General features: G+C 37.1%; 1 protein-coding gene across 1 annotated transcript in view; it reads left to right on the top strand.

The window, feature by feature from the left end:
- The first annotated feature begins 338 nt into the window (after positions 1 to 338).
- Positions 339 to 24,312, top strand: part of ASPM (assembly factor for spindle microtubules) — a 57,745-nt gene continuing 33,771 nt past the window's right edge. The window contains exons 1-12 of the mRNA XM_043964417.1: positions 339 to 806; positions 9,940 to 10,083; positions 10,446 to 11,967; positions 13,839 to 13,943; positions 16,572 to 16,718; positions 18,570 to 18,815; positions 19,256 to 19,323; positions 19,893 to 20,034; positions 20,158 to 20,288; positions 21,183 to 21,358; positions 22,586 to 22,731; positions 22,815 to 22,900. Coding sequence (XP_043820352.1) covers positions 501 to 806; positions 9,940 to 10,083; positions 10,446 to 11,967; positions 13,839 to 13,943; positions 16,572 to 16,718; positions 18,570 to 18,815; positions 19,256 to 19,323; positions 19,893 to 20,034; positions 20,158 to 20,288; positions 21,183 to 21,358; positions 22,586 to 22,731; positions 22,815 to 22,900 — 3,219 coding nt within the window. The 5' untranslated portion in view covers positions 339 to 500. The remainder of the gene's footprint in view (positions 807 to 9,939; positions 10,084 to 10,445; positions 11,968 to 13,838; positions 13,944 to 16,571; positions 16,719 to 18,569; positions 18,816 to 19,255; positions 19,324 to 19,892; positions 20,035 to 20,157; positions 20,289 to 21,182; positions 21,359 to 22,585; positions 22,732 to 22,814; positions 22,901 to 24,312) is intronic.

The raw sequence follows: 24,312 nt of genomic DNA, 5'->3' as shown, positions 1-24,312 counted from the left end.
AAGTCAAGCTTCGGTTTGCCAAGTATTACGTAGGGCTCGCCCTGGTAACGGCAATCTTTTGGAAGATGTGTTTGTGGGACACGCTTGCCTAAATTTAAGCTTTTGCATCCACCCTTCCGGGGGTGTCCCCTCAGTCCGGACGGGGCGGGCAACCATCAGTTTTAAAAAAGTCGCTGCGGCCCCATTGGCCGGTGGCTCGCTAGGCTCCTGTTGCCATTGGCTAGTATGTCGCAGGCGTGCACTCCTGGCTCCGGATTGGTGGTCGTGGGATTTTTTTGAACTGGGACAGAGAGGGAGTTGTTTTGAGGTTATTCAACGACTCGGGTGGAACTCCTTGTGCCTGTGAGTCCTAGGAGACAGCCTAGCAGAGGTGAAGTTGTCCCCCGTGGTTGTGCGGAGCAGGCGCGGGGGCCCTTCCGACCAGCCCGAGCTTCTCCCTCTCCGCCCGGAGCCTGCGTGGCCGGCGCGGCGCGGCCTGGCGGACGGTCTCCCGAGGAGCCATGGAGACGGGGCACGCGAGGCGAGGCGCCACTGAGGGTGGCTGGGCGCCGGGGCTTGGCCCCGGACCGCCTCGCGTGCCGCGGGCTCCGCGGACCGCTGAGGCCGGCGCTTCCCCGGCGTTCCTGAGGCTCAGCCACTTCTCTAGACCGCCCTTCCTCTGCTTCGGCGACGTCCGGGTCGGAGCCTCTCGGACTTTGTCCTTGGTCCTGGACAACCCGAATGAGGAAGTGGTGGAGGTGAGCGTGGCCCGGCTCCCGGCGGCTGACAAGGGCTTCAGTGTCTCCCCGCAGACCTGCGTGCTCCAGGTAAGGGGCGGAGTGGGCGGGCGGCGTCTCCACCAAAGGAGCCTCTTCCCACACCCAGCGTCCTTCCTCTCCGCGACCCCCTGCAGCGCCACTTCTGCAGTTCTCTCTCGTCCCCGCGTGGGATATTCTAAAAACCTCTCCCTTAATGAGAAGGAAATCACGGGCGACTTGCTTGCGAGGCATTGTCCCTGATAGGGAGAGTGCAAAAAACTGCAAAAGGCTTCTCCAACCCACCCTCATCTTAGGCTTCTCTGCTGACTCACTCTGATTTTAGTTCCTAATTAATAAAAGATAAGATTCAATTCAGTTGGTTGATATTGATTTAAAGTACATTAACCACTATCTAGCTTTCTTTTGAGGCTCAGCTAAAACCCCACTGCAAGAAGCAGCTCCCATCCACCTTAAAGTTAGTGCCTTCGCTGAGATTTCCTTCATCATCTACCCCGTAACATATGTTATGTACATAGTTGCTTGCAAGTTGTCTCCCCCCCAGTTCCCATCACCCTGATGGAATGTGAGCTCCTTGTGGACTGGGACTAGCTGTACTTCTCTTTTTCTCTCCAGTGCTTAGCATAGTGCCAAGCACATAGTAAGTGATTAATAAGTGCAAGCAAAGCACTGTGGAAATGCAAAGGCAGAAAAGAACCAGTCTTTGACCCTTAAGCAGCTTATAGATTTTTTTTTTAACATTCACACAAATAAGAATAACATAATTATTAATAACATCATTTATTAGTACTAATCTGAGTACTTTTAATTAGTACTAGTAGAACACGACTAAAGGTTATTTTATATTACAAATCACATTATGTGTAAACTACCAATTACACAATATGAATAGCATAAGATAATTATTAATAGCTAATAATAGTAATTAGTACTAATCTTAGTACTAATTAGTTAGCACTATTAACTAGTGCTAGTATTAGAACACGAATAGCTAAGGAATCCAGGAAGGGCTTTCCTGTAGGATTCCAAGTAAGTACAGCCTTAAAGGAAGCCAAGGATTCCAAGAGTTGAGCTTTGGAAGATAGCCTGGGAAACGTAATGAAAGTAAGAGATAGAACTCAAGTAAGCTGTCTGGCTGGAATATAAAATCCATGAAGTACTGAATGTGTATTAAGTCTATACAGGTTATTAGGAGTTTTGAAGGCCATTCATAGGAATTAGTATTTTCACCTAGAGGCTACAGGAGTCATTGAAGATTCTTTAGCAGTGAAGTAACATGGTCAGACCTGTGTTGTTGTTTTTTTTTTTTTTGGTGGAGCAATTGGGGGTTAAGTGACTTGCCCAGGGTCACACAGCTAGTAAGTGCTAAGTGTCTGAGGCCAGATTTGAACTCAGGTCCTCCTGAATCCAGGGCCAGTGCTCTATCCACCGCGCCACCTAGCTGCCCCCTTGACCTGTGTTTTTTAGAAGATGACTTTGGCAGTTATGAATTGGAGAAGAGAGAGTCTCAAAACTGGAAGGCCAGTTAGGAGGCTGACAGTAGAGTGGTAGAAGTTAGAGAAAGGGGATATCAGTGCTATCGCCACAACCCACTGGATATGGGAGTTGAGGGAGGGAGAAGGTAGATCACTCTAAGATTATGAACCCTGGGACTGGAAGAATAACGAAGCCCACAGTAGAAAAAGGAAATTCAGAGGAGGAGCAGCTTTAGCAGAGAAGTTAAATGAGTTTGGTTTTAGATATTTTGAGTTTGATATGCCTAAGGTGTAACTTGGAGGAGCTGTCCAGTAATCATTTGGTGATATGGGGTTAAAGCCCAGAAGAGAGATGAAGGTTGGTTATGTAGATCTGGGAATCATCTTTAAAAAAAAAAAAGATGGGAATTGAATTCACAGAAACTGATGAGATCAAGAACAAGGAAGAACAGAACACAGAATAGAGCCTATGGGAGCACTCTATGTATGATCATCCAGCAAAAGGAGAAGTCAGCAGACAGATAAGAAAAGAATCAGGAGGGAGCAGTATTAGGAAAGCCAAGGGGGACAGAGTAGACAGGGAAAAAAGTCCACAATGCCAAAGGCTGATGATATTAAATGTTATTTATTCTAGCTCTAAAATTCCATGTTACTGTGAATGGCATCACCAAAAAACAAAACAAAACAAAAACTAGTGAAACAGCACATTTTAATATTTACCTCATATTTTAAACCAAACAAGTTGCTTTGAAAAAATTTTCCCTAACCCATCCCATTCTGCTTTGAGTTTAGTGCTCCCCTTGTAGAGACAATGTTACCCATGGCAGATGTTGTTTATTTAAAAAAACAAAAACAAAAACAAACTCCAAATAAGTCTCATACCATCTTTTCTAGTAAGATGTATGGGTTATATCTTAGTTAGATGGTATGGCTTTTCCTAGTGTACATCATTTTTTTTAAACCTTGTTTTAAACTTAGTTGTTAATATGAACTATTCTTAAGTCTTTTGAGACTTGGGATCAAAGAGTTTTTAGAGCTGAGTTCTTGATAAAATAATAATGGCTTACATTTATATCTTGTTTTAAGATTTACAAAGCACTTTACATCCTTTCATTTGTTCTTTGTGACAATGTGAGATAAGCAGTACAAGTGGTATAATAGAAGGAATCTTGGATCTGGATTCAAAAGTCCTGGGTCAAATCTTGGCTCTGCCATTTGTGTCTCCAGGACAAGTTATTTAATATCTCTTATCCTCTGTTCATCTATAAAATCAGGCAGTTAGGCTAGTGGACCTTTCCAGCTCAAGATCTATAATTCTAAGTATTCAGATTTTATAGAAACAACCCTGTGAGGTAGGTAGTATAGTTTTACTATTTACATTTTACAGATAGTAGACATGTAACTGGACAAGACTTTAGAAGCTAGCTAGTCCAATCTTTTCATTTTTCAGAAGAATCTGAAAAATAGCAGAAAGAGATTATATAGGAGCAGCTTGGTGGCATAGTGGATAGAGCACCAGCCCTGGATTCAGGAGGACCTGAGTTCAAATCCGGCTTCAGACACTTAACACTTACGAGCTGTGTGACCCTGGGCAAGTCGCTTAACCCCAATTGCCTCATCAAAAAAAAAAGATTATATTAAGGTTCTTCACACTAATAATAGGCAAATGAAAACTATTGTTAAAAAGAATTGATATTTGTCTCCTTAGATGAGGTGAGGACAGGGAACCAAAACTGGATTTGAAAGGGGAGCATTTATTAAGTGTCTACTAAGTGCCAGGAATTGTGTTAAGCACTTTGCACATATTATTTCTTTTGATGTAATATTTGTAAATAAGTAAATATCAAATATATACAAAGTGGCTTGAGTCTAGCAGAGAACTAAAACCTGGGGGAGTCAGGAAAAGGCCCTTATAGGAGATGGACCTTGAATTTAGCTTTGAAAGGCACTTGGGGATTCCATGAAGAAGGGGTAAGCATAGAGAGTATTTGAGGTATAATTGACAGCCTATGCAAAGATACAGAGCCAGGAAATATAAGGTTGTATAAGGGGAATAGTAAGTAGACCTGTTTGGCTAGAAGGGAGTGTGTGAGGGGGAGGTTGGAGCCAGATTGTGAAGGCTTAAGTTCTAAAAAAAAAAAAAAAAAGTTTGGATTTTGTCTTTTTAGCAAGAGGGAGCCACTGAAGTTTCTTGAGAAGTTAGAGTTATGGTCAGATCTGCACTTTGGAATGCATGTATGGCATCTATGTGGATGATGGATTGGAGAGGGGTGAAGTTGCTTTCAAGAAGCTTTAGGAGTTGGTAGATTTTTAAGGATCAGAGGGACCTGGGCATGTTTTTAAGTAGTTGGGTAGGAGTTAGTGGGTAAGGAATGGTTAAAAAAATTGCTTAGAGAGAGATGATTGAAGAACAAGCTACTGGAGAGGATAGATCAAGGCACAAGTAGAGGAATTAGTCTTGGCAAAAATGACTGCCTCTTCCTCCAAAATGAGAGCAAAGGGGAGACTATGAGATTCTGTTGGGTAGGAAAGGGGACTCAAAAGATGATTTTATGCTTTTATTTAGTGAAGTGTATACTTCAAGGTTGTCTACTGACAGGGAGGAGGCCGGAGTGGTGTTTGTAGGTGGCTTGAGAGAAGAGAAGACTTGGAACTGACAGTAAGAAGTATGAAAGAATCAATCAGGTAAGCATAAGTAGATTGATACCCACTAGTGAGGGTAGGTGGCAGTGGATAGAGCAATAGCCCTGAAGTTGGGAGGAATTGACAGACAACAACTTCAGGGTCATAGTATAATTTTGTATTGGACTTTGTCAGCATCATCGTGTTACTTCTTTCAATTGAGCGAAATGAATCCTTTTGGAAAGAGATGGATGGCAATAGGACAAAGCAGGCAAGGGGCTTAAGGGCAGTGGATAGTATAACGTTTAATTGGTTTGTATATGATCAAGATCTTGAAGAGAAGAAATTGAAACCAGAACAGGAATTGAAGTGTGTGTAGAGTGGCTGGAGTGGCTGTTGTGAGGATAGAGAATAGGCTTAGGTATGTGAGGGTAGAGAAGAGGGAAGGGCAGGTTATGGCCAGAGAAATCTTAGAGTTATAACTTGTGGAAAGGAATATTTTTAAGTGGTGATCAGATATGATCATCCCTCTGTGTGGCTGAGATAATGAATGAATGTGCAGTTCATGGAAACTGAGCTTAATATTTGAAAGGACCTCACTGTGTTAAGTTCCCAAATATAAAGGCAGGGGTTGGTATGAAAAGAAATAGGGAAGTGCAGAAGGATTGGTGAAAGATAAGTTCTCTTTTGGACATATTGAATTTGAGATATCATGGGACAATCTGTGTGAAATGTCTGCTAGGCAGTTGGTTATGTGGGACTGGATCTCAGGAGAGAAACTAGAACTGTAATTTTAACCATCTGCATTGATGTGCCATTCAAACTCATAGGAACTGATGAGGTCATTAAGTGAGAGAATGTAGGGAGAGGACTCAGGGCAGAGCACTGGAGTACACAGTTTAGAGGAGATGATATTGATGATGTCATCACCAGCAAAAGGAGACTGAAAAGGAGCAGTCAAACCAAGTAGGAGGAGAAGCAGAAAAGTGTAGTGTTACGAAAATCTAGAGAAGATAGAGTATCCAGGAATACGATGTTCAGGGGTTTCGAAGTCCTTAGAGAGGTCAAGAAGAATGAATGGTAAAAGACCATCACATCTGGCAATTGAGACACCATTAGTAACTTTGTTGAGTGATGACATTAGAAACTATATTGCTAGCAACTAAGAACTGAGCCAGAGGAGAGTAAGTGGAGGTAACAAGTGTAGACAATTTTTTCTAGGATTTTGACTGAGACAGTGAGAAAAGATAGGTAGACCTTGGGGGACGATAGAATCTACTGAGGATAGTTTTTTTGTTTGTTTTGTTTTGTTTTTTAAAGGGTGATAGATATAGGCTTATTTAGCTAAGCAGCAGGGAAGGAACCTGTAGAGAGGAAGATATTGAAGATCAAGTGCCATATCTGTTGAGAGTGAAGGTAGTGGTGGTAAAGAACAAGAATGGATCTATTCTTTTTGGCCCTGTGGGTTAGGGAGCATGAGTAGAGGAGGCTGCATCTGGGATGGGGGAGGAACTAGGTTTTCGTGACTTCAGAAAGTTGGAAGGAGCATGAGGGAAAAGATCTGATTAACATTAGTACCATATTCCATAGGGCACAATGGAAGGAGGGAGAGGGTAGAGTGAGCTAGAGATGGGGTAGAGCTGACATGGATGAATATGGACGAGAGAGAGAGAGAGAGAGAGAGAGAGAGAGAGAGAGAGAGAGAGAGAGAGAGAGAGAGAAAGCATCTCTGCTTCAGCACCTTTATCACTGCCTTCATAGCACCCAATGCCTAGAATGTACTCTCTCCTCACTTCTGTCTCTTTGAATCCCAGGCCTCCTTCAAAGTGCAGCTCAGGTGCTCTCATACCCTGTCTCATTTCCTTCTCCCTCCCTCCCTCAAATTCCCTTACTAAAATGGGTACAAATTGTGTTCCTCTAAGAGAATGTAAGTTCTCAAAGGGCAGGAACTGTTTGATACAATTGATGTAGGAGGTGAAAAAAGGGTTAATAGAAAAACCTAAGACCCAAGCTCTAGTACAGATGTTAGCTCTAAAAGGGAGTCAGATCTCAGTTAATGGATAACTTATGTCAGGTTCTCATATCCATAGTGATCAACATCCATAACACCAGAATGGGTCAGGTCAAAAAAACAATAAAGGAAAAGACAACATATAGAAATTCTAATGAAAAATGATTATATTTTGAAACTAGCCATGGGAATCAGAAAGAGACATGCGCAGAAAAGGCCAAATTTGTCCTCAGATTCACCTTATGACGTGTAAACCCCCAAAACACACCTTCACTGAAAAAGGTACCCACCTCAGGGGTTGGCTTAGGACCCCAGGAATTCCAAATTAGGATAAGCCCTCCCCTGAAACACCCCTAGGTGGAGAATATTATAATGAGGTGGAGATTATTATAATGAGACTGATGATCAATTTATCCATACTATAAATAATTTATCCATACTATAAATATAACTGTCTTTCCTTTCACTATTCGAGAGATACCTTTCCAATATTCTGGTTCTCTCCCTGTGGTCACCCACAGTATTGCAATAAAACTTGGGAAACTGAGACACTGAGTCTTGTAATTCTTTTGGGACGACTCACAATCAATTGGACCCCAAATTCCAGCCCACATCACAATGAGAAATAAAAACAACCAATAATCATTTATTAATGCCATTTAATGTCATTTACACATGCCATTCACTGTGCATGTTGCTGGAGATACAAACAAATATAAAACTGTTCCTTCTCTTTCTCTCTCTTTCACTCTCTCTCTGAGTTGGTTTGCTTTTTTAATTATACCTGTAATATTATTTATTGGCCTCTGCACAAATCCTTTCCTAATTCCTAGTGCCTACCCCACCACATCACTTTATGTTTATTTTATATATACTTATTTGTTTATATGTTGTCATTTTTAATGTAAACTCAAGGACTGAGTGAGACTATTTTGCTTCTGTCTTTGTAGCCTCAGGCTTACATTTAGGAATATATTAAGTAAGTGCTTAATCTCTGGATTTGGGATCTTTGTCTCTGAAATTTGTAGTAAGTAGACTTTACTAATGCAGACCAGCAACTCCTTTGGAACTTGTAGTCTTAGAGAATTTCCTGAGTTTACTGAAAGGTTAAGTGATTTACCTAGGGTCACACTAGCCAGTATGTCTGAAATGGGGCTTTATCCACAGCACACAATACTGCTTCTTCCACACAGAAGTAAAATGTGATTTGGTAGCTGGAACATGGACTGAGCTTTGAAGAAAATTAGAGATTCTAATGAGAAGGAAGGGGGGTGCATTCCAGGCTTGAAGGATAGCTCTTGAAAAAGCACAATATGGAAGATGGGAATCATGTGTGTAAGGTGATGCATGGAGACTAGTTTGCCTGGACTATAGAGTTTGGGAATAGAACTATTGTGTAATAAACCTAAAAAGGTAGATTGGGGCTAAATTATGAAGGGCTTTAAATTCCAGAAAGAGGAGTTTATATTAGAATGTAAGCTCCTTGTCGCAAGGTGCTGCTCCATTTTTGTCTTTTTCTCCTGCACCTAGCACACAGTAGATGCTTAATAAGTGCTTATTGATTGCTTTATTTTTAGAAGCAATAGGGAGCCACTACAGCATATTGAGTGGGGGTGGGAATGACATGATCAGAACTATGCTTCAGAAATATTTTCAGCACTATGCACATAATAAATGATTAATAAATCTTTGAATAAAATTTATTGGTGAAAGGAAGATTGTTTAATTAGAATTCTTTACCATTTCTCTTGACTTTTTAGTTATAGAATTGACTTAGAAAAAGGGTACTCATTACTGGCCTGAAAAAATTTTTAAAAAGAGTTTATGAGAACTGTTACAATTTGCTTTTGAATTAGGTTGCAGCAACAATTTTGAAAGAGCTCTTGAGACCTTTATTAAAAGCACTGAGATATATTTTTAGAGTTTGCCATATGCTAAGTACATATAGGCTCTTAATAATTGCTCTAACATTCAAATATTAGGGAGTCAATTTAATTCTGTAACAACTTTAGATTTACTTAAATGTTTTTCTTAAAGCTATTCAAGCTTCAGGCAGTTTTATTTCATATCAGAATAATTACTGAAAGCTGCAAATAGAATTAGAAGATGGCAAACTTTTTATTATAACCTAGTTTGTATGAATTTTCTTTAACTTATTTTTCTTAACCATGCATATTTATATATTCACCTAAAATTTATAAAACAACCTCTATAATCTGTAGGGGTCAAAATTTAATATATAGAAAGTTAATTGGGTGACTTGCCAAAATATTGGGGTCCTGGAAATAATGAGAGACCTTTAGGTTCAAAGCTCCCTCCCCTCTGAACTGCCCTATTAGATATTTTCCCCAGGCCAATAAGAAAGGAGCCTTACAGCTTCTTTTCCACAAAAAGATCAGATTTTATTACTTGGGGATTAATTAAACAACAAAGGTGAGATTAATAAACATCAAAGATAAGGAAATAGGGAAAAAGAAATACAGATAAATTCTCTTAACTCTAAACTAAGTCTATGCAATCCCCAGATCATTTCCAATTAAGCTTATTCAGAGGAATGCAGGGTTTTAAAAACTCACCACACTTGGGATATCTGCTAGTTTCTCTGAATCACTGAGAAGACTGAGCAGCCAGCTGGTGAGCACAAGAGCATTCTGGAAGAGGCTCTCTCTCCTCCCCTCAGAGAGCATTCAATTTCCCTCCCCCAAAAGGGGAGGTCCTTCAAAACTGCCTATGGAGAGTTCTCCTTCTGACCTCAGTAGCATACTATCTTGAGGGTGGGCCAGATGAGTCATCTAAATTCCAATAATTTTTACCACAAATCCAATACAAATAATCTGGTTATTCCTTCTATCATCAGTTTTAACACTTGGTTTTTATTTATTATGTTTCTGAATTTATGATAGATTGTAACAACATTTCTTTATCTCTATTGAAAATCAGCAACAGTGAAAGTAATTGTAGATTTCATTACTTTAGAGAAAAGGGGATCGAAAAGGAAAGAAATCAGTGTATTTAATTTTGAAGTTCTATTTAGGTACAATATGTGTCAATGTGTTCTTACTTTATCTCTTTGTAGTCTAAAGAAAGAATTTCTGTTTCTGTAACTTGGACACCATTCAAAGAAGGCAGAGTACGAGAGATGGTAACTTTTCTTGTGAATAACATTCTGAAACATCAAGCAATATTATTAGGGAATGCAGAACAGCCAAAAAAGAAAAAGGTAATTACATTTTAAACTATAATAGTGTTTGTTTTCCTCTCAACTTTTAAAAATTAACTTATAGAACATTATTAATAATTATATATGCAAATATACAAATAAGACCTCTTTTTATAGTTTTATGTGTATTTTTTATAACTATTTGTGTATGGCTCACCTCCATATTATCCCCTTCTTACCCTACTAAACACACCTAAATGATTATATTCTTACCTTAAGGACTATCTAGTCTATCTTTAATATATTTTACATATCCTAATATCTTTACTTTATATAATTTTATTAGGTGATTTATATGGTATATGTTTTATCATATATTAACTTTCAACTATTAGCTAATTAATCCTTTGATTTCTTTTCAGAGGAGTCTTTGGGATACTCTTAAAAAGAAGAATGTTTCATCTTCTTCAAGGCTTTCTAAAAGGCATTCAAATAATAAAAATGTTAATGATGCCATTAATGTTTCTCAAAAGGGTGGCAAATTAAGAAGCCCACTACAAGCCTGTGAAAATTTGGTTACATTGGAAGACTGTTCCTTCTTGGGAAGTAATTCTTTAAATACAGAAGAGAATAAATTGCCTGTATCGCCTGTTAGCCCTGTTTTTAAAAAAAGTCCCAATGAGATTGGCACTCCACTTTCTATTCGTCGATCTACCACCTATACCCTTCTTCATGCACCAGTAAACAGAGAATTGTTGACGGAAGCACAAGACACAAGCCTTTTGAAAGATTTTCACTTAAATGAGGTAGTAATTAGTAAAAAAATATATGCTACTGTAACTAAATCAGTACAAGAAAATGGTATTAAGGACCACCTGGACTTCAGTAATATAAAATTACCTATTTTTACTCCAGATCATTCTTCAGCTTTACACACTCCGAATCAAAGAACTTTTATAAGTCCAGATTCTTTTTTAAGTGATAACTATTTGGCTAATAAAGATTTAAAATCTATGGCAATTCTTTCACCTGATCAGTTGATAAAAAACGATTCAAAAGATGCACATTTTGATTCACAAAGAATATGTGAAATACACAAACCATTTTTTCAAAGGACGATTTTAAGTCCAGATTCCTTTGTAACTGATAGTTATGAGGTAAATGAAGATCTAGAACCAGTATCAGTTGATCCTATTCTCTCACCAGATCAGTTTATAAAAAATAATATAGTAGAGTTACATACATCTGAGGAAACACCTGAATTTTCAGAATTACCTTTACCAAATGAAAATTCTCCAATTTTAAAGTCATCCCTTGATTGGAAGAACAGTAAAGTGTTACAGTTTGTGCCTGAGGATCAAGCCTTTCCAAATGGTATCCTCAAAGAAACCAAACTAGTAGAAATGAACTTAAATTACTCTAGCCCTTCAAATGAAAATTATCATAAGGTTCCTGCTGTTCAGAAAAATCCATCCTGTAACTTCAAAGAACAACATAAGAGACGTCCGATACTTTCAACTACTGTTACTAAAAGTAAGCCAGAGTGTTCTGAAAGAAAGGGAACTGGAACAAATAACCCAAGGTCTAGACGGTGTCTTACTAGTACAATGACTGGGTGTGACAATACAGAAACATTTCATGCTAACCTTCCAAACATACCCCCAATTGTAAATGAATCCAAGAGTTGTAAAGATAAAGTAAATTCATCTTCTTTTGGAAGTGCTTTTGTTGGCCATAAAAGAAAAAGTGAAGGAAACTTGAAAGATATAAATGCAGTGGACTCAGCTAATGAACATATGGAAGTGAGAGAATCCAAAAGAATCCATTTTTCTTGTGGAAAATCTAAAACATTGACTGTTGTGAAAACAAAAAAAACAATTGTAAGATCGCCAGCCTCGAAACATGTTAGTGTCAGAGAGAAACAAAACCGGAAGAAGAGAACTGGTGAGCTTAATTTTTTTAGTGGAATAAAAATGTACTTTTGAAAAACTTTGCCAAGGAAAATTCATTTGGATTTTAATCTTAGGGATTTTAGTCAAATTTGCTATTAGTATCTGTATTATATCTGCAAAGGGTTAATTCAGTCTTGTGACCTTCCACCCCCATGTATATATATATATATATTTTTTTTTTTTAGGCAATGGGGGTTAAGTGACTTGCCCAGAGTCACACAGCTAGTAAGTGTCAAGTGTCTGAGGCCGGATTTGAACTCAGGTACTCCTGAATCCAGGGCCAGTGCTTTAACCACTGCGCCATCTAGCTGCCCCCTCCCATGTATATTTAATAAAACCACTTGTTCTTTGTCAGATATTACTAACTTGATTTTATTTTTGTTGTTGTTGTTAAGCCATTAACCTATTAAGAATACATTTCCTTTTTTTCTTCAATGAAGAAATCTAAGCTACCTAAGTATTTTTGCCCTAGGGTTTTTTGTTTGGTTTTTTTACTTTACATTAATTTGTAAATCTTTATTGAACATCAGCTAAAAGGGCTTTAGAATGGATCTAATCAAACCTCTTCATTTTACAGATGAGGAAAATGAGAGACTGAGTGACTTGACTGAAGTCATACATGTATTAAGTATTAGAGTTAGGATTTAAATGCAGGTCTCCTGACTCAAGAGCAAGTACTTTTTAAACTATGCCACATTGCTAATTCTACTTCTACAATATCTTGTCTTTGTTCCGTTGTTCAGTTCCTATTTACTTATCACATAGTTTATGGCAAATCCTCCTAGTTGATCTTGCTTTTTCCAGTCTCCCTACCATCCATTTCCCCTACCATGCCAAAATAATCTTCCTGATGTGTGGCGTTGGTTGTGTCACTCGTCTGCTCCAAAAGCTTCAGTAGATCCCTATTGCTTCTAGTACAAAATACTAATTATTCTTTTCATTATTTAAAGTCCTTCTTTTCCAGTCTGATTATATCACCACCAACACTGTATGTTCCAGCTAAACCGACCTATTTAACTGTTTTCTACACCTCCCAACTGGGTGTGCTCATATCTGGAATGTTCTCCTTCCTCACCTTCACCTTATAGGATCCCTAACTTCCTTTTGAATGTTCAGCTCAGGTGCTGTTTTCTATAGAAGGCATTTAATGATCTCCTAATTGTAAGAGTTCTCCCATTATCAGAAATTATTTTGCATTTACTTTATATATTTTGCATATATTTATATGCATATGTTTAAAATGATGAAGTTATACTAGATGACCTCAGAAAGTTTCTTCAGTCTCTAAATCTATGATCCTAAGATTTTGTGGTGTTTGTCCCTAGTAAAATAAAAGCTTAAGAGCAGGAACCATTTATTTTTGTCTTTGTGTCCTTGGAGCCTAGCACAGAGCTTGCTACATACTAGTAGGGGCTCAATAGATGTTTATGGTATTCAGGATTTGTGTATCTTTTGGATATTGTTCTACTAGTCCTCAGCATTATTATTACCACTTAGTAGTTGTATTGATGATAAGGTTTTTTGTCTGAATTTGCAAATGAGAAATTGAACTGGTAATATGGAATTAAAGTTTTACTACATGTGTTTGCAGAGGGCTGCATGTTGGTTGTTGTTTTTTTTTTTTGGCGGGGCAATGAGGGTTAAGTGACTTGCCCAGGGTCACACAGCTAGTAAGTGTCAAGTGTCTGAGGCCGGATTTGAACTCAGGTACTCCTGAATCCAGGGCCGGTGTTTTATCCACTGTACCACCTAGCTGCCCCATGTTGATTGGTTTTTAAAGTCTTTATCGCCTTACTAATCAAATACTTTGGGATTTATCTTTTGATTATAATATTAACTTTGATTTTAAATGCTATGTTTTAGATTCATTGGCATGTGGTACTTCTGGCTTTGTCATCAACAGAATAAATAAGCCTGTTGTTGCTGTGGCACAATCTCATTTGACTTTCATAAAACCATTAAAGACAGGTAATTTGACTGAAATCCTTTTTTGGGAGGTATGGAAGTTTAGACCTGTTATTTCATCCATGTAAGAAAATTCAGGTGTATCATTCAATGAGTATTTCCTAAGTGTTTACTAGGAGCCAAGCACTGGACTATGTGAACAAAGAAAGACAAAGACAGTCCTTGCCAAGGAGGAGACATCATGCAAACAACTATATACGTATAAGATAAGTACATTGTAAATGGAAGGCAATCTCAGAAAGAATGCACTTGGCAATTATGGAGACCAGGAGAGGGTTTGAACTGAGTCTTGAAGGCTAGGAGAAAGAGCTGAGGAGGGGAAGTATTCTAAGTAGGAAGGAGAGCAAGTGAAAAGACACAAAGCGGGGAGATAGATGCCTTAGAGGGCCAGTGTTATTGGATTGTAGGCTACAAGGAGGAGGAAGTATTTGAGGAGGCTGGAAAGGTAGGAAGAGGCCAGCTTACAAAAAGGTTTTATAAGTCAAGAATAAAATTTTATATTAGAATCTTGACATAATATTTAAGTGTAACTGGAGAAAAGGGGACATATATAAGAGATGTTATGGAGGTAGAAACAATAAGACCTGGCCACAGATTGGGTATGTGGGGTGAATGCAAGTGATGACTCCGAGGCTATAAGCCTAAGTGTGTGGGAGAATGATAGTTCAACAGTAAAATTTGAGAGGAAAGATAATGAGTTTTGTTTTGGCCATGTTAATTTGAGATTTCTGTGGGACATCAAGCTTGAATTGTCCTGTAGACATCTGGTAGCATGAGATTGGAGATCAGGAGAGAGGTTTAGGACTGAATAAATAAATCTGAGAATCACCTGTCTAAAGATGATTGAACCTGTAAGAAGGGAGGCGGGAAAGATTTATTTATTCATTGCCCAATATGTGGCAGGGACAGTGGTCAGTACTTTACTGTTATCTCATTTGATAATAGGAGTTGATGAGATAACCAAGTGATTAAAGCATAGAAGGAAAAGAGAAAAGGACCTAGGACAGAATCTTGGGGAACATCCACCATTAGTGGCTCTGACCTTTGATATAGCAAGAGACTAAGAAGTGGTGATCAGGAAGGTAAGAGAATCAGTAGAGAGCAGTGTCATGAATATGTAGAGAAGAGAAAGTATTCAGAAAAGAGGGTAATTATTAGTGTCAAAAGCTTCAGAGGAATAAAGAAGGATATGGATAGATAAAAGGCCATTTAGGAATTGTCATCATTGATGACTCTGGAGAGAGTTATTTCAGTTGAATGATGCGGTTGGAAGCCAGATTGTAGAGGATTTAGAAGTGGGAGGAGAAGTTAGGGTTATAGAAACTCTTTCCACTCATTTTTGTTCAGTTTTGCTTTTCACTCATGTCCGACTCTTCATGACCCTACTTGAGGCCTGCTTGGCAAAGACACTGGAGTGGTTTTGCCTTTACCTTCTCCAGCTTGTTTTAAAGATGAGGAAACTAAGACAAACAGGGTTAAGTGACTTGCCCAGGGTCACACAGTAAGTGCCTAAGGCCAAATTTGAACTCAGGAAGAGGAATTTTTTCTGATTCCAGGCCCAGCATTCTATCCATTTTGCCGCCTAACTACTCCATTTCCACTGATCTGTTCATTTGGTAATTATCTGTAATTTAGTCTTTGTTTCCTGAGAAACTAAGAAGTTAAGTAACTTTCCTAAGGTTACACGGGTAGTATGCATTAGAGGCAGACCATGAACATTGGTTTTTCTTACTTTAACACAAACCCTCTAAACCATGTTGTCTCTATATGTGAGGGGTTGTAGAAATACTCATTTTTACAAGAAAGTTCTTAAATTCATAACGATAAATCAAATTCAGAATTTAGTTAAGTTGCCACTTTTTATTTGAAGTCATGAAAAGATTTAGGTACATAGTTAAATTCCAATTACGATTATTGTTTTCTATAGGCTACTAATCATTTATGAAGAAAATTACCCTAAATTGTGAAATCTGGCAATCTAACTGAAAAGTGCTCTTCCTCCTTTTCCATTTTATGAGGACTAATATTGCTATCAGAGAAATGTGGTAGACACAGGTTACCTAGCTGCCCCCAAACTCTCAATGGTGGTGGGATCCAAGGCAAGTCACTTACGCTCTCCCTGGCCCAGGCAACTTAAAAGCTCCTAGGTGCAGAAAAGTGGTTGATTTGCATTAGTAAAGGAAATTCTTTATTTGGAGCTCTATACATGGATGAAATTGCAAGTCTGGTTTAAAAAATAAACTTATTACTATTCTTAACATCAGCAATTTTTCTTTTTCTTTTTTTTATAAGTATACCTTTTATTTTTTATTTTGTTTTTTGTTTTTTTTAGTGAGGCAATTGGGGTTAAGTGACTTGCCCAGGGTCACACAGCTAGTAAGTGTTAAGTGTCTGAGGCCGGATTTGAACTCAGGTACTCCTGACTCCAGGGCCAGTGCTCTATCCACTGCGCCATCTAGCTGCCCCCAGCAATTTTTCGAGATTCCTTTTTTACTCTTTTCAGTGAGTCAGATAATCCCATTAACAGTTATTTTTGTTCCTTAAAAATATCTTAAGTCTTATTGCTTTCTTTTTCATGTATGTTATTTTGAACAAAAATGTTCATTTTATGAAATAATGGCTTATTTTTAGTTATTCCTAGGCATCCCCTGCCATTTGCTGCCAGAAACATGTTTTATGATGAGCGTTGGAAGGAAAAGCAGGAACAAGGCTTCACCTGGTGGTTAAATTTCATTCTAACTCCTGATGATTTGACAGTAAAAGCAAAAACTTCCCAAGGTAAAACAGTATTATCTATGTCTCTGTTTTAAGATATATTTTATCTAAGAATTGGTTGTTGTTTCTTCTTCATTCTCGAAGAGGACCATGACATCGAGAGGTGATGTCATGACTTGCAGTGAAACAATTTAATATGAATATGTAATTTTTCATCAGATTTTTAAAAATTCCATTATAATTTATTTTTAAATCAATAGAAACTATGTAATAAATTATGACATGTTCCACAAAAGATGAATTTTAGTTGACTGAAGTTAAGAGAAATGTATCAGTGCCAAAATACTCAAATGACCTAGATATAAAGAAAGGCAAAAGTAGTCCCTGCTCATAGGGAACTCACAGTCTAATGAAGGAGACAACATGCAAACAACTGTGTTCAAAGAAGGTAACATACAGGAAAAATTGGAGATGATCTCAGAGGGAAGGCACTAGCATTAATGGAGAATAGTACTGGCTTCATTTAGAAGGCAGAATTTTAGTGTGTTCTTGGGATAATTTAGGAAGAGCTTGTTGGTCCTTTGTACTTGAAGAGGAGATCAATGATACCACGATGTTGGAGTCAAGGTAGTGTTTATGACTGTGACTGACCAGTTCAGTACAATCTTGGAAGGCTCTGTCACAGGTCAGGAATAAATAGTTCTGTTTAAACACTTGGGCTGCATGTGCTCTTAATTTGCACATCTCATGTTTCCTTTTTACTACTATGATTCTGCTGTCAGAAAACTGAACTATGGCTTCAAACAAACTGAACCCTGCTCTCATCTTTCTCCATCTCCCCCTTTCACTTCCCTGTTCTCCTTTTTCCTTCCTCCTCCTTCTCCTTTCCCTTCCCTCCTCACCCCCTTCTGGTGTTACTGTTTGTTTTGTAGATCTTTGAGTTTGTTGGTATAGGGGACTCTAAATGAGAAACTTCTACCAATGCAGATCTGCAACTTTGATTCTTGGAAAGTTGCCTGGGACCCTGAGAGGTTAAGGGAATTGTTCAAGGTCACATAACCAGTATGTGTTGGAGGTAGTACTTGAACTGAGTTCTTCCTGACTTCAATGTCAGCCCTCAATCCATGAAGCCACACTTGACTCTCAATACCATCATACTCTTAATTGAAGTATAGTATCTAGGTCATGGTATGTCATTTCCCTGTCAAATCATATCACTAAGGTTAGGAAGCCTTTGGTATTAATGCAAAGAGCATTGGTTTTGGAATGAGAAGAGCCATGGGTTTGAATGTTGTCTTTGACACTAGTTGCATGCCTATGTATATATTACTTAACATTGACACCTTAACCTATATTTTGAGGTTACCTAAATGGTGGGGATTCTGGAAATCATTCCATATACAGAATGGCTTATGGTAATTTAAATATTTAAACCTGAAAAAGAGAATCGTTTAGGAGTACATGATAATTGTCTCCCAATTTTTGAAGAGCTTTCATGTGAATAAGAGATTACTTAATAATAATTACTTAATAATAAACTGAATAAGAGATACTTAATCCTGCTATAAAGGCAAGACCTACTAGTAATGGACATAACTTATAGGAAGGCAAAAGTTACAGTATAATTTAAAATTTTAAACTCTCCCATTTTAAATAAACATCACATTCTAATAGTTCTTGCTATATTTATTTTTGTTTTCCTAACTTGACACTTTTTATATGGAAACTGTAGAAACTGTGCTGTTACTGCTTTGTAGTATGTTGATCTTTATTTGTGAATTACTCTTTACATCTAAAAATTGAGGTTATTGTGACAAATATTTTAAAAAGCTAAAAAAGATTAAAATCTAAATTCTCTATATAACTTTGTTATGACAAGCTAACCAGTCTTGTGTATCCTTTCTCTTTTGATAGTAAATGCTGTTACTCTCCTTTTGGGAGTGGAGAATCATTATAAAATAAGCGTTCCAAGAGCACCTACAAAAGATGAAATGTCTCTTAGAGCATATACTGCTCGTTGTAGATTGAACAGATTACGCCGTAAGGCTTGCCATTTATTTACATCAGAAAAAATGGTTAAAGCTATTAAAAAGCTAGAAATTGAGATTGAAGCTAGACGATTACTTGTTCGGAAGGATAAACATCTCTGGAAAGATGTGGGTAAGAAGACTGTAAAAACTTTGATTTAATATTTATGAATAATTAGTAATTAATGTTATATTTTCATTTCATAGTGAAACATGTTATGTCCTTGTTTCTTTCTTTTTTTTGTGGGGCAATGAGGGTTAAGTGACTTGCCCGTGGTCACACAGCTAGTAAGTTTCATGTGTCTGAGGCTGGATTTGAACTCAGGTCCTCCTGAATCCAGGGCTGGTACTTTATCCACTGCACTACCTAGCTACCCCCTATGTCCTTGTTTCTTAAAGCTGTATAGTTACTTTTTCCCGAAGTGCTAAATTCTGCAAGTATTTTATAACATAAATACATATATTCTTTTATTAATTTACTTTTTTCATAAAAGTTGTAGTTGATTTCATAAAGTAAACTCTGGTATTAGTGGTCATCTTGGTGATTTATGAGTTTGTTTTTTCACATTTAAGGGGAGCGGCAGAAAATTCTCAACTGGCTGTTATCATATAATCCATTGTGGCTACGTATAGGTTTAGAGGTATGTTATTGGGGGAAATTTTTGCATTTAAAATTTTGTATTTTATTCATGTTCATTATTTTGTATTTTATTTGTATTCATTATTGAATAGATCAGAAATTTTAATAAAATGTTTAGTAGATCTGAGGATAATTTTTGTATGTCTAGGAAGGAAAGAGTCACTATTTTGTAGAATATGAGGTTCATATTTTGTTAGAAAGATCCATTCCTTTTGTTAAAAAAAGGGAAAGTATTAAAAAAGTTACTTCATATTTCACACTTTTAATATTATTTATCCAAAGGTTATATTTTGGGGTTTGATTCTATGTTATTGTCCTGTGGCATTATCTGGCCTCCTATCTAAATATGTGCAACAAATAAGGGTACATAACTCAGAACTTGGATTTTTTTTTTTTGATGGAGATAGGATCACATGCATTATTATGAAAATTTGAGGTTCTGTAAGCTAAAATGGGATGTACTAAAAATTGGCTACAGATTAGGTATCATGTTGTACTTTGGAGTTCTTGGTGTACAGAGTAATAGCAAATTTAAAGAACTAAAAAAAACCTACCCCATATTTATTTCAGACTGTCTATGGAGAACTGATCTCTTTGGAAAATAACAGTGATGTTGCAGGTTTGGCCATATTTATTCTGAATCGTCTACTTTGGAACCCTGATATAGCAGCTGAATACAGACATCCTTCTGTACCTCACCTTTATGGGGATGGTAATTATTTTTATATTTAAGATGTTATTTCAGAGCTGCCACTTCATTCAATTGAAAATCATTTGTTAAGTTTTAAGTCTGCCAGACACTGCACAAACTTGTTAATTTTTATTTCATTTTAAGGTCATGAAGAAGCTTTGTCTAGGTTTACTTTGAAAAAGTTATTACTACTGGTCTGTTTTCTTGATCGTGCTAAACTATCTAGACTTATTGACCATGATCCTTGTCTCTTTTGTAAAGATGCAGAATTCAAGGTATGATTTTATTTATTTACTATTTTAGCCATTTTTGTCCTTTGTAATGCACTTAATTATTAGAAACACATTCCCTTAGTGCTGTACACAGAAATATATGTCTTCATTCCACCTTCTAAACCTATCATTTCTTTTTAATATGCATAGTATATTTCATCATTGTCCTCTAGAATCATTAATGGTCATTGTATTGTATTGATCAGAGTTCTTCCAGCTTTCAAAGTTGTTGGTTTTTACGGTATTGTTATTGGTGGCATATAAATTGTTCTCCTGGTTCTGCTCATTTCAATTTTCATCATCTCATAGAAGTCTTCAAAATTAGTCCCTTTTAAAATTAATGTTATAGTATAAATATTTCTTCTGGTTCTTTTTACTTTACTCTGCATTAGTCCACATAAGTCTTTCCATGTGATTATGAAATGATCTTTTTTCTCATTTCTTACAGCACAAATGTGTTCCACATTTGTATACCACAAATTATTCAAGCATTTCTCAATTGTTGGACATCTTAGTTTACAGTTTTTTGCCACCACAAAAAGAGCTGCTATAAATATTTTTGTACATAAAAGACTTTGTTTTCTTTATTTGATCTCCTATGGTTATAGACCTACTTAGAAGTTTTCATTAAACTGTTTGATTTCTCCAAGTGATTTAAAAACTTTTAATTATAGGCTACATTAAAGACATATAGTAATATTTCTGCCACACACAATTTTGATTTGAACTGTGTGATGAATGATTAGAATTGAAACTAGATAGCTAAACTTTTTCAAATTTTGCATATATTGTTTATTTTTTTCTTTGCAGTGTATTTTCAATTGAAAACTCAATGTTCTAATATTGTAAAAAATATTACTTAGTAGATATAAATATTGTGTATTTTTTTCTCCTCAGGCCAGCAAAGAGATTCTTTTGGCTTTTTCACGAGACTTCCTTAGTGGCGAAGGTGACCTTTCCCGCCATCTTGGCTTTTTGGGATTACCTGTTAGCCATATTCAAACACCACTTGATGAATTTGAATTTGCTGTAACAAATCTTGCTGTAGACTTAAAATGTGGAGTTCGTCTTGTGTAAGTTATGGTTCTTATTAGCACAGACTAGAAATTTGGGGTAACCAAGAAAAAGTTCTGCCTGAAACTACCATTCCACTATAGTCCAATTTCCTTCTTCCAGTTGTCTTCAACTTTTGTGTTAGCATTCAATGATTTAACTTCCATTTTGGAATCATTCAAAAGTTAGAGGCATGCATACTTTTCAAACAATGGTGCATTGAGGTTCTTAACTGCTCCTCCCACCACCCCCCATCTTTTTTTTTCCTTATAAAGTTCTTTAATGACAATGCCTGTTTTAAAAGAGTGACCTCCTATATGATGTGAAATTAAAAGATAGGCAATATCTGGATGTTACCTTCCAAAGAATTCTCCATCCATAGCAGATAATTGCTATGTCAGAGAAGAGAGCTTCATCTTGAGGTGTGAGGAAAAAAAAAACAACACAGGCTAGAGGTCTAATCAGATGAATTATTTATTAAAATAATTCTCTGTATAATAACTTTAGCTCTCCTCACAAGTTTAATCTTTGAAATATAGGAAGAACAACAGTTACTTTATAAAATGCTTCTGGCATCTACCTTCTCAAGCTGAAGCAACTATCCTTGATTTTAAAACACTTAACTGATGTACTTTTAACTATATAGTTTTTCAGGAACCATATATATACAATTGTGGAAATTGATATAACAGCATGGTATAATGGATAGAATGTTGGATTTGTAATCTGGCATGTGAAGACCTATATACAAACCCTGCCCCAGATACTTATTTGCTCTGTGACTTACTTCTTACTTTGGAGTCTCCTCTCCAGTGACCTCTTTCATGAAGAAAATAGACCTTAAGTTATTTGCCTAGAGTGTTTAGGAAGTGGAAGAGGTGAAATCTGAACCCAGCTCTCTCCAATTTCAAGCTTAGCACTCTGCATCCCAGGCTATCACCAGTTGTCTCGACTTTTGTCTGGACTTCCATCATTCTGGAGGACAAAGTGAGGCTGGTGACTTTGAAACTTTTTGTAGCTCTGCCTCACTTAAATTCAATTTATGTACAAGTCAAGACATCATCCTTGAGATGTTATTGGTCCTCTTTGAGGAAAAAGGACAAAATCAGAACAAACAACAGCACTCTATCCATTTTCCCACACTTTTCTCATATATGGAAGTACATATTAAAAAATTGTAATGTGGGCTACCTTAAAAAAACAAACACTACAGTTTAATCTTTAAACCTCCTTTTCATTATTGATAGGAGGGCCATGGAGCTTCTCACAAAGAATTGGAACCTTTCAAAGAAACTTAGGATTCCTGCAATAAGTCGCCTTCAAAGGATTCACAATGTTGATATTGTTTTTCAAGTGCTGAAAGAATATGGAGTTCCATTGAGTGATGAGCAAGGTAATAGCTAAATAGAGTTTAGGTTTGTACTTCCTTCAGGAAAAATTTATGCATAACTTTTCTGGCTATCTCATCTATTACAGGGAATATCATTCAGTCTAAGGATATCGTGGATAGCCACAGAGAACGAACTCTAACATTGCTTTGGAAAATAGCACTTACTTTTCAGGTACTGTGGATTTAAAACATTTTTGCGATTACTTTAAAAACATCTTTTTAAATTTATCATTCAATTTAACAAATATTTAGAATTGTAGAAGTAATAAAAGCACATAGTCTAGAATGGAAGGGATCCCTGAGGTAGAGCCAAGAACACATCTAATCTTTCTGCATGTGAAACATTTTTCAAAACTTGAAGACAATCGTCAGTTTCCAACTCAAAAAAACAGGCAAAACTTCCCGTTTCTTTCCCTGCTATTCCCCCTTTACCAAGCATTTATTTCTTTGCTTCCTCCCTCTCCTCTTCCCATTGAAAAAAGGAAAAAGAAAAAACAAGACTCCTGTGACTTATGCATAGTTAAACAAACCAAATTCCTACATTGGGCATGTTGCCTTAGCTCCCTCCACATTTCTGCCCAAGAGTCATTTCCTACTCAAGTCCTTTCTTGATTTACCCATTTTTAATGCTTTCCTTCCTTCAAACTTACTTGTTATTTATTTATCCTTTTCAATAGTTTAATTTTTCAAATAACAGCAAATTATTTTTTATTAATTTGCCCCTTCCAGTGTCCTTTCGCCTTCACTCCCTTAAGTGTAAAAAAAAAAAAATGAGTCACAATACTGAGTTGCATTGTCTGGCAAAAAACAAATCAACTTTAGGGTTATAAGTTGGAAGAAGTATGGCTAGGAATTAGTTTGAAAATGATTTGGGAGTTTTGGTAGAATATAAACTCAATACAAGCATAATGTTCAAGACTAGTAGGTGATAGTCCTGCTGTACTCTTATCTTGTTGGGACCCCACCCAGATTATTGTGTTTGAGTCTGTATTGCATTTGGTAGGAGATGGAGAGTGACCCGGGGAGGCGAGTCTTGTCAGAAAAGGGCCCCATATTCATGTCATGAGTATCACTTGAAGGAAATGGGGTGTTTAGCCTCAAGAAGAGAACACTTCCTGAGAGACATGATCTGAAGGACTCTCACCTGGAAGAGAAAATACATTTGTTCTGTTCGTCTGCAGGGGACAGAACTAGGTACAATTGGTGGAAATGACAAAGCTGAATTTAGGTTTGATGTAAAGAAAAAGTACCTAGTAATTAGAGTTTATCTTCAAAGTGAAATATGGCTCCTGGGGCTACCACAGGAGGTAGTAGGTACCCTTTATTGAAGGTCCTCAAGCAAAGCAAGAAAATAAGCAATTATTAAGCACTTACTGTGTGCTAAGCACTTTACAAATATCTCATTTGATTCTTATAACAACCCTTGTAAGGCAAGTGCTGTTATTATCCCTATTTTATAGTTGAGGGAACTAGGGCAGATAGAGGTTAACGTAATTTGTTCAGGGACGCAGCTATTAAGCATCTGAGGCTGGATTTGAACTCAGATGTTCCCGCCTCTACTGTGCCACCTAGCTTCCTCAGTCA

The sequence above is a fragment of the Dromiciops gliroides genome, chromosome 4 (genome assembly GCF_019393635.1).
Source record: "Dromiciops gliroides isolate mDroGli1 chromosome 4, mDroGli1.pri, whole genome shotgun sequence".
NCBI classification, from domain to species: Eukaryota; Metazoa; Chordata; class Mammalia; order Microbiotheria; family Microbiotheriidae; genus Dromiciops; species Dromiciops gliroides.
Note: the sequence above shows the minus strand (reverse complement) of the source record. Positions and strands in the feature narration are given on the sequence as shown.